Below are 11,454 nucleotides of genomic sequence, written 5' to 3'. Positions count from 1 at the left end.
AGCATCCAATCATGAATGGTGGTGGACAATTAAACAGTTAATGAGAAGAGGAAATGCTATGGCTATCCCCAGCCTCAATGATGGGGTAGTCCAGCATATCTGTGCAAAAGACAAAACCAAACGATTTTCAACCATCTTGGGTCTTCCATTCTAAGGTCAGAAGTGGTGACATTCACAGATGATTACACAATTTGCAAACTTAGACAACTTGGACTTGGGCTAATAAGTGGCAAGAAACGTGGATGTCGCACAACTTCCAAGCGATTACTATGACCGCGAAACAATGTAACCACTTTCCCTTGATATTCAACAGTATCATCATAATTAATTCCCCCTAACCCAAATCCCTCACCCCACAAACACCAGGAAGCCACCATTGACCAGAAAATTAATTAGGCCAGTTACATACATGTCAGAAACTGTGTATGCTATTGAGGACCTTGGAAAGTCCCAACTTTCCAAAACCTCCACCAAAGTACAAATCAGGAGTAAAATGGAATTTGATTTATCCAGCGAATATTCAAGAAGTTCAACATTCAGGAGAAATTGGCCTACTTGACTCGTGCTCCATGCACCATCTTAAAAAAAAATCAATCCCTCCACAGTGGCAGCAGTGTGTACCATCTACAAGATGCTCTGAAGGCTTAGAAGAAAGTGATGAGCAGATGAAACAATTCAAAACTGAAGTATCATTGATAATGCAGGAATTGAGCCAAGGAGACAAAGTTGTGTACTCAATGGATTTGGAGGGAATCAAAGAGGCAGAAGATGGAAATGACAATCCAGTTGATGGCCAGTGAATTCAAGTGTGTGCAAGAGCTAAATCCAGGTATATTCAGGTCAGAAATATGAACAGTGGTAGCTGAGGTAGGACCCTATCTTTCAGCTGAAGAAATTCACATGCTGGATGCGAAAATGAAAATCAGGAGCAGCAAAAGCAGGGTCATAAACAAAAGGTTTGTCAAGAGGAACCTGGAGTTGTTCTTGCTGTTCAGTATAGAGATTACCTTATTTTGATTTGTTGTTTAGGTCTTGGACCAGGTCTGCTAATCCCAGCAATTCTAATATCAAGAATTGATAAAGCTCTTCAAATGCAAAAATTATTTTCATGTTTTTAGATGTGATGTGGCAAACATTGCAACAGTATCATTACATAATATGGGGCAGCTGACCTATATTATGTCATCCCAAAAAAATCATTTATGGGATGTGGGTGGTACTGGCTAGACCAGCATTTATTGCCCATTCCTAGTTACGCTCGAGGTGGTGAGCTGCTCTCTAACAGCTGCAGTTCGACCTGTAAGTGCACCCAGCGCTGTTAGGGAAAGAGTTCCAGGATTTTGACCCAACAACAGTGAAGGAAAGGTGATATAGTTCCAAGTCAGGATGGTGACTTACTTGGATGGAAACCTTCAAGTGGCTGTGTTCTCAAATATCTGCTGTTCTTGTCCTTCCAGATGGTAATCATCATGGGTTTGGAAGGTGTTGCCTAAAGAACCTTGGTGAATTCCTGCAATGTATCTTCAGATGGTGCACATGACTGCTATTATTCAGTGGTGGAGGGATTGACTGTGGAAGAGGGAGCAAATCAGAAAAGATGTTTTGTCCTGGATGGTGTTGAGCTTTTTGGAGCTGCACTAATCCAGGCAAGTGAAGAGTATTCCTTTATAACCATGATTTATAGATGGTGGACGAGCTTTGGGAGTCAGGAGGCAAGTTACCTGCCATAGGATTCCTAGCCTGAAACCTGCACTTGTAGCCATAGTATTTTATGTGGCCAGTCCAGTTCAGTTTTTCGTCAATGGTAATACTCGGTGTTGGTAGTGGGAGGATCCAGTGATGATAATGCCATTGAATGACAAGGGATGATTACATACTCAGAACTGGTCATTCCCTGCTTGTGTGGCGCAAAAGCTGCTTGCCCCTCATCAGTCCAAGCCTAGACATTGTTCAGGTTTTGCTGCATTTGAACAAGAACTGCTTCAGTATTGGAATCATTGTGAATGATACTGAACAAACGTGCAGTCATCAGTGAACATCCCTCCTTCTGATATTATGATGGAAGGAAGTCACTATTGAAGCAGTGGGAGATGGTCAGGCCCCAAGGAACTCCTGCAGTGATATCCTAGAGCTGAAATGATTGACCTCCAAATCACCACAACCATGTTCCTTTGTCAGGTATGACTTCAACCCTTGGAAGGTTTTCCCACTGATTCCCATTGACTCCAGTTTTGCTAGGGCTCCTTGATGCCACACAGTCAAATGCTCCCTCAATGTCAAGGACAGTCAATCCTCATTCCTCTCAGATTCAACTCTTTTGTCCATGTTTGAACCAAGGCTGCAATGAGATCAAGAGCTGAGTGATCTTGACAGAGCCATCAACTGCCACTTGATACCACTGTTGATGACTGCTTCCATCATTTCATTGATCAGAGAATAGACTGACGCACTGGTAATTGGCCATGTTGAACTTGTTCTGTTTTTTCTATGCAGGATATGCCAGGGCAATTTTTCACATTGCCAGATAGATACGACTTGTTGTACTGGAACAAGTTAGAGGCACAGCAATTTCTGGAGCACAAGTCTTCAGTACTATTGCTGGAATATTGCCAGGGCTCTCCTGGGGACCTCCAAAGGAGTCCTAGGTAGATCAGCCACTCAGCACATCTGGCTGAAGATTGTTGCAAATGCTTCAGCCTCATCTTTTGCGTTGATGCGCTGGGCTCCTCCACCATGAGGATAGGAATATTTGAGCAGCCTCCTCCAGAGTTAATTGTCCACCACCACTTATGGCTGGATGTGGCAGGACTGCAGAGCTTAGATCTGACCTGTTGATTGAGGGATCACTTAGCTCTATTACTTGCTGCTTATGCTGTTGGCACGCAAGTACTGCTATTTTGGCAGGTTGATCTATCATTTTTAGGTAGTGCTCTGGGCATGCCTTCCTGTACTCTTCATTGAACCAGGGTCCATCCCATGGCCTGCTAGGAATGATGAGTGGGGAATATGCCAAGCTACGAAGTTGCAGATTATAGTAGGTTGTGTTGCTGCTGATGGCCCACAGCACTTCACGGCTGTCAAATTTAGGCTACTAGGTCTGTTCGAAGATATCCCATTTAACACTATGGTAGCACCACACATGATGAAAGGTATCCCTAACATGAAGGCAGAAATTCATCTCCACAAAAGCTGTGCTATGGTTACTCCTATTGCTTTGGCAGGCCAGTGAGGATGAAATATGTTCTTCCCTCTTGTTGGCTCCATCATCACTTTCCGCAGTGTCAGTCCCTTACAACTCGACAGCAGTGTGACAGTACTTCCAAATCACTCTTGATAGACAGAATACACAATATGTCCTTGCCACCTTCAGTACAGCCTCCAAGTGGTGTTCAACATGGAGGACTGATTTATTAGGTTGGATTTGGGGGGTGGGGGTGGGGGAGATAGTATATGACAAGCAGCAAAAAAAATTGATATGACATTTTGTGTGCACCTTAGAATTTGCACAATTGTTAAGAATTTTAGCCTATTCTTTCCCCAGAAATGTTCCATCAATAATCTTCAAATTTTTCCATTGACAATCACTTCATATTTTCAACCAGTATTAAAAGTCTGTAGTTAATGAATTTTAAAACATTTAATTATCTGTGCAGATTAAGAGGTCTCTACTGCAGTTCCTCCTGTTTTCTATAGCAAGTACATTGAGGAGCAGACTGTGGTTCACTAAGAATTTGAACTTGTCACTACCTCGTAATTGAGAGATGGCAGAATCATAGAATCATTACAGTGCAGGAGACCATTTGCTCCATCTAGTCTGCACTGACCACAATCCCACCCAGGCCCTACCCCATAACCCTATGCATTTACCTTAACTAGTCCCCCTGACACTAAGGGACAATTTGTCCAGCCAATTCACCGCATATCTTTAGACGATGGGAGGAAATGGGGTATCTGGAGGAAACCCACAGAGACACAGGGAGAAATGTGCAAACTCCACACTGACAGTGACCCAAGCTGGGAATTGATATGAATAATAAGTATGGTGATCAAGGAGAGCATGGAAGAGATATTATAGGAGAAACAAAGATTAATGGGACTATAAAATAAAAATGCTATCCAGACAGGATGCATCCTAGATAGACAGACTTTGGTGAAGACAGTGGTTTGGCCTTAACCAAAATTGTGCCAATAACCATTCAAGAAAGATTTCAGATGTTCCAAAAAATGTAAGCCAGTTAGTCTTCAATTGAGAATAAACATTGAGCACACATTAGGGATAAAATTAGAGAACACTGAGGGTATAGGAAGGAGATCATTGATAAATGGCATGGATTTGCTTCTAATTTAATGCTTCGGAAATTGCTGTAGCAATACAATTATTTTTAAGCAGTCTATATCAATCATGCATAACATTATTTAGCCCACAACATGCCAGTAATAAAACACAAAATGTTAATTATGGACTTTTCCATTTTTATTAGTCAATGATCAATTTTTCCAACCCAAAAGACAATACATACAGAATTCTAAAATGTCCCAGGTAAGCGTTTACAACCTTTATGTCCCATCCACTTTTAAGATCAATGGACTTTATTTTGTACAATATCTCAAAAAATAAGTTTGTAGTAATTGTTTAATTTCCCAATGATAAATTTACTCCATAAAACTTTGAAAGATATAGATGAGGATAAAGTATCACAGGCGGCACACCTTATGGAGGAAAACCAGAGGGATGGGGAAGGTGATACAACCCAGGATTTCATTCCCTCTTTTCGCAGCACCATGAGGCACTGTAACAATGCAGTCTTGCAGTAAAAACAATGGAATGATACATTCAATTTTCAAAAGCTGCAGGCTCAGTTTCACCAGTCGAATCTGCTTTTAACATGTTGGGTAGTGGAAATCAAGTACAAATCAGGCTATTTACACAGGTTTTGTTTTAAAAAATCATGCATTCTGAACACAGCTCTAACCAATTTTCAGAGGTACAGATTAGACCAGGATAATTCAAACAAGGCTCCAAAATTAGCCCATTCTAACCTCCACTTTACATCCTGGATCGCACCATGTTTCAGATCAATACAATCTTTTATTTTTAAGCCCAGTTTCCCAAAGTATTTGCTCCCCCCACCTCCTCAATCTTGGTAATAATGCTCTTGAAACCTGGCCCTGGAAAAAGGCAAGTAGAACTGTAACCCCCTCCTTAAATCTAATGACTATGCTTTCTTGTGCCTAGGCACGCACATACCTAAAGGGATACAGATGAGCAAAACTGTCATCAGTTTACCTCAGGTACATATTATCTAACTCATCACAACCCCTTCAGCTCCCATAGCTATGCTGGGTGAGAACTTAAAAGAAAAATGGAAGCATCCCAGCAAATTTCAATATGCATCTCCCCAGTGATGCAATCATCTTTGTGAGTAAAGATATTCTTTGCACCTATCAATATATTTTTTATTGAAATAAATTAACTAATCTGGCAATAATTAAGGTGTTGGCAGGTGATATGAAACTAACAGAACTCTATTTATTCATACTTGTTAGATTATAACTGATCCAATTTAAGATTCTTGGATGCATGCATGAAGTTTAGGAAAGCAGTCCCAAGAAGATTGTGAAAATTTACACCCTAAGAATATAAGCAAATGATGAAAAACCTCTCCACTATTAATGCATTTGATGCTTTGCTACTCATTGCCCAGTAAAAAGAATGGAAGTAGGACTGATATGGCGCTTTGAAGCCATGTGACAAAACAACCGGTTCAAATTTGGAGTCTGTATAGAATAGTAAAGGTGCAAGTGCAGAAACAACTAGTTTACAGCACAAAGATTCAAAGCAATAAAAATACCAGAGATAATGTTAACAGATCAACACAGAACTGAAAACAAGCTGATCCACATTTCCTCAACATTATTGCACAGCATATGAAAGGAATTTAATCAGTAGTTAAAATGTCTGCTTTATTTCTCAAGCTTGCCCACCCCAACCCCAAGTATTTATATTTCTTCTGCAGACCTGAAGAATAATGCACAAAAATCAAAATATTTAATTACACTGCTTCCCTTCAGATATTAGACACTAATCATTTCATTACTACACATTCATATCAAAGTCTCTGTATCCAACAGCATGGGAGTGCTCACGTCTGCTTTTCACTCATTTTAATATTTACACCTGCTAAGTGATTTGCAGTTTAAATAATCCCAAGTAAAAAATCCAGTGCTATGATGAATTTGAATAGTCAGCACAGCAAATATATGACTTTTGTCACTTGGAAAAGGTTAACAGATAAGGTGGCATTACTTTGTTTGAAATAATTTGAATTTCTTCAAGAATGTTTCAAAGGCAAATATTTTTGTTCCATCTACACCGTTGCTACATTTTTCAAAACTGGTGTTAGAAATCACAGCCAGGATTTTATGGCCACACCACAAGGTGTCCACACCTCCAAATCCACTTCAATGTGGCGAGCCATTTAAATCTCCATTAAATTCGGTGGGACCATAACATTCTGCTGGGTAGAAAGGGCCATAAAATCCTGGCCCATGTCTAGACAGAATCCCTTTCAATGTTTCCTATTGAGATGAACTCAAATGACTAACTTTATTTATGTTCATTAAAAAAAGTGCAAATATTTTGGATGATGTGGAACAGAGCTTCACAAACTAGGGGATTCAATTTCTGATCAGTGCTAAATTAACCACTCCGGACGGATGAAGATTAAAGGGAAAAGAAAAATAAGGTATGTTTATGATCAAAGTGACCAAAATCGAGACTTAACTTGTACATACTGATTGCTCATTGATCTATTATAGCAAAGGTTCCTAATGTGACCAATGAAGGCTGATGTACTCTGCCAGTTGTAAAAACCCAAAAACGCAAAACCACAAAAAGATACGAATTGAAAACATGATAATTAAATCATTGGTATGGAATCTCAATCTCAGCTGGCCAGGAAATCATTTGTATCCCTGTTCAACTGGAAATACCAAATAAATGGTAAGGAAATACTGTCAGATTAAAACTAGCTCAAATGATGCCCTGAGCTGATGGATACGGACAGTAAAATTAAAATATTTTTGAAGTAATGAAGTACTTCTCATCAGTATGTAGTAATGTATGACATCATGCAATAAATATCCATATTAACGTTACTGTTGTCATCTTAATGGAAATTTATGTTTTCAATCTCATGTAGAATCTTAAGGAGCCATATCAACAGTTATTCTGTTTAACTTGGGGACATTAATTAACAATGCAGTTCATTTTCTGGGATACAATACTTTATTGCCTATTCTTGTCTCTTGCTCTGTAACACCTCAGACTCCAAAATAATTTTGCATATTTTATGACCCAAAGTTAACAGTGAATAAGATACAGCTGAAATTACTGTTATTCCCAAAATAGATTAAAGTCTTCATGAAATAAAATTTAAATTACAAAAGAATGTTTCACTTAACAAGTGGGCTCATTTTTATCAGTATAGATTTTAAACCATCCGGGAAAGCCATGAGATTCATTCAATTTATTATTGCTCTACCAAACCAAAATTAAACTTTGATCTAAACTTTTAGTTTATAAAGTGATCAAAAATAATTCAAATGCACATAATTGCACAGGCACAGCTGTTTCATTAAGGTAGTGAGGTTATACTGTCAGTTCAGATGGTCCATTAAACTAAATGAATCAACTGTGACTAATGATGCATGAATAACTTTTGCCAAGTGGTAAAGGAGGCAATCTCAGCAATCCACATTCTTGGAGACAAGTGTTATCCTGCAGTCAGTACTACTATACATACATAACTAAGCATGAATGTTTAAACAAAATAACTAGCAATCACGAACGTGAGAAATATCCATTTTTCCTCAGTTTTGTAGGATCAGGTTGCGTCAATGTAAATAAATCACAACTCCTCTATTTAAATAATGGAATGATTTTGTATGTCAGAGACTGCATTATGAAAATATTTTTAATCCTAGATGTTCTTTCAACATACCATTATAAAAACTTTCTTCCATTGTATTAATCCATGTTAAACAAGGAGACTGTAGTTATGCTGATACCATTACCAGCACAACTCATTTATTGAATCCAGGTGATCTTGCAAAAACACACTGCAGCTTATATACTGTGCATACAAATTAGCATTTCCAACAGTTAAATCTAACTTCTTTCAAAGACCAGAACTGCTTGCTATGTTTTGCAATAGCCTCAATTTAAAAATTCTTATAAAAATTACTGAAGCAGCAGTATTTTTATACTTACAGCTGTTAAGAGCATCAAGTATATATACCATCAACTGCCCAATACATTCAGGACTTGTCAAAAACTGTCCAACATATTTCTCTCCAAAAAAAAATTAAATATTTGTTCTCCTTACCCACAATTCAAAAGATCAAATAAGATGGCAGCTAGAAACCATACTTGTAATGGGCAGGTGAGTACTTGTGTGCTAGAAAATACAATATTTAAAAAAAACTCCCAATGTTGTAAGCCACTTTAAAATTTCACATCAAAAGGGAAATATTTTTATTTAAGCCATTTTGCTCAGTTTTAGTTAGGTAAATCTTGAGATTTAAATTGCCATATCCCTTTGCATTCATCCATTTGTAGAATCATAAAATGTTCAAAATTTCCATTGTTACTTTAAGACTTACGATCTTTAAGACATTGAGTTAGTGCATTGATTTACTAAACATACTGGGAAAAATTCTGCAATTTTAAGACCATGAAAGTGAATAGACTATCAATGTGTTTTAATCACAATAGGAACTTCCAAATATTCACATATCTTAAGATTTGTTGGACACCAATCACCAATAGCAAAATGCTAATACACAAAACTTATTTTTAAACCAAATTTGAAGTTTAAAAACCTTCAAAAAAATTGTTACATAATTTAACTGACAAATGTATTTCATAATAGAGACAAAGTTGACCAGGAAATACTAAACTGCCACATGACCTTTTATGCATCAGATTGCGCGAGGAAGCTGAAATGTTTGACTACTAATATTTTGCCAGTACGTTATATAGAAATTATTAATCTTGCAACAGAGAACGAGGGGACCAATAATCAAAATACTTTCCTGTCCAGACAACTGAAGTTAGCAAATTAGCCACAGTGCAGATGGAATAGTATCAAATTACGAGCTTTGCAGGCTTGTAAAAAAAAATTAGATTCAAGCTTAATGACTGTAGACCATTTTAAAAATTATGCTTTTGAAAAACAAGGCAGAAAGTCACATTGTTCAAGAGAACAATGATACAACGAAGATTCTTTGCTGCTAAATCAGATTGTCACAGACATTGAGCTCATTATCAAAATTCAGCAAGTGAATTAACTGGTACTGTTTTGACTGAGCAAGCATCAGGAATCCTCTCCCATGAAAAGTAGATTTCTGGATGACAAAACATTGAGAATCATCTAATATAACCTATACTGTTTACAAGTTAAATGCTAAAGAGGGCAAAACTGCTTTCAAAGACAGTTGGATATTTTATTGAGATCCTTTGTTGAATGAAAAATCATTACGGTATAGAATCCACTGCAACCACTTTATAACATTCTTTGCTCTAGTTCCCAATAAATGCAAGTGGTGAGTAGTAGAAAAACAATAGCTTCTTGATGTGCTCTGAAATCTTGCAAAGCTGCTGGGCACATACTGACAAACTGGATCACATCTTCTGTGCAAATATTCCAAGTTCTGCAAAAATCACTGGGTAAAGCAGGAAGAGTGTGTAGTGCATACCATAAGCAGATACTCCAACGATGAACATGATGTTGATAGAGACTCATATGTGTGTGTTTTGAAAAGTGATCAGCATTGTAGGCATGATATTCCTCAAAGTTTGTTCATTAATTTTGCAACCCACACGGAGGGCTGATATACATTTTATGATGTTGTGCATAAGGGCACTCTTAGGATATGACCTTCCCAAAGATTTACCAAAATCCACTGGTGGAAAAAAGGATGTTACCACCCAATCACTGCCACGATTGAGGGGGAAAGTTATTTACTTCTGCTAAATCTTGCACTGGTGCTCCATTGAGATTATATGTGATCTTTATCCTCATGCGAAGTTGTTGCTAAAAGCAAAAAGACAAAATTGATTAAAAGAAAAACAATAGCTGTGCAAGGCTGTGGATCAGCAGCCCAGGAGCTGCAACTTTAAATTGCAATTGCAAATTTGAATTTAATAGATCTGCTAACTTGTAGACTGCAGCTGAAAAAAAGAGTCCAGAAATGCTGCTGGCATTTGTAAAAATTGTCGATTGGGAACAATACCTGAACCTGATGCAGCCTGTATGACCAATCCACTTTCTCCAGTTGACCCTTAATGCCACTTTGAAGCAGTTTAGCACACTATTTAGTTGTACAATTGCTGTACTGTGCTCACAATGAGATGGACAATTGATGTGACTTGCCAGTGTGGCTCAAAGCATGTGATTATATGAATTGAATCCATAGATTCAGCAGTAAAACATGCATTAACCTGGGTTTAGATTAAGGAAGGCAATGCTTTAAAAATTCCTATGGAAGGAGATCACATTTAAAGGGGAATTACAAATTATTCTAGTAACTTTGTGCTTAAAGAGTGAAGTTCTAAACATCAGATTTTACAGTTAAGTCAAGTTATTCACTCAAAGTTCAGCCGATTGGTTCTATTTTGGCCTTGGAGGGAGTGCAGAGGAGGTTTACTAGGCTGATGCCGGAGTTGAGCTATGAGGAGAGGCTGAATAAACTAGGCTTGTACTCGTTAGAGTTTAGAAGAATGAGGGGAGACCTCATTGAGACATATAAGATGATGAATGGGATGGATAGGATAGAGGTGGAGAGACTCTTCCCGCTCAGAAAGGACAGTAGGACTAGGGGGCACAGCCTCAAGATAAAGGGGGGGCGGTTTAGAACGGAGTTGAGGAGGAACTTCTTCACTCAAAGGGTGGTGAATCTCTGGAATTCTCTGCCCGTTGAAGTGGTGGAGGCTGCCTCGCTAAATATTTTTAAGATGCGGGTTGATGGGTTTTTGATAAGCGAGGGGATTAAGGGTTATGGGGAGAGGGTGGGAATGTGGAGCTGAGCCACGACAGATCGGCCATGATCTTATTGAATGGCAGGGCAGGCTTGAAGGGCTAGATGGCCTACTCCTGCTCCTATTTCTTATGTTCTTATAACCAGTTAGTCTTTATATGTAGGCTGGAAAGTGGAAGGTTCAAGCAAGAAGCCAAAAATTCAGGGGCAGCTTAAAACAATAAATTAAGCTAAATAAGAGTGCCATCATTTGAAAGAACAGAAACAGAAAATACTGGATAAACTCAGCAGGTCTGGCAGCATCTGTGCAGAGAAAGTTATGTTTTGGATCCACGTGGCTCTTCTACAGAACTGCTGAGTTTATCCAGCATTTTCTGTTTTTATTTCAGATTTGCAGCATCTGCAATACTTTGC

At 38.3% G+C, this 11,454-nt stretch overlaps 1 protein-coding gene across 4 annotated transcripts in view; it reads right to left on the bottom strand.

Annotated features, from left to right (window-relative positions):
- Nucleotides 1–4,456: 4,456 nt before the first annotated feature.
- The window catches only part of ap1g1 (adaptor related protein complex 1 subunit gamma 1), a 132,022-nt gene continuing 125,024 nt past the window's right edge, over nucleotides 4,457–11,454 (bottom strand). For all 4 annotated transcript variants that reach the window (XM_080186895.1, XM_080186896.1, XM_080186897.1 and 1 more), the window contains exon 23: nucleotides 4,457–10,097. In XM_080186895.1, coding sequence (XP_080043021.1) covers nucleotides 9,996–10,097 — 102 coding nt within the window. In that variant the 3' untranslated portion in view covers nucleotides 4,457–9,995. The remainder of the gene's footprint in view (nucleotides 10,098–11,454) is intronic.

The sequence above is a fragment of the Carcharhinus amblyrhynchos genome, chromosome 4 (assembly GCF_965287045.1).
Source record: "Carcharhinus amblyrhynchos chromosome 4, sCarAmb.v2.hapA, whole genome shotgun sequence".
In the NCBI taxonomy this organism is placed as follows: domain Eukaryota; kingdom Metazoa; phylum Chordata; class Chondrichthyes; order Carcharhiniformes; family Carcharhinidae; genus Carcharhinus; species Carcharhinus amblyrhynchos.
The sequence above is the reverse complement of the archived record's forward strand: the minus strand, read 5'-3'. Positions and strand labels throughout refer to the sequence as shown.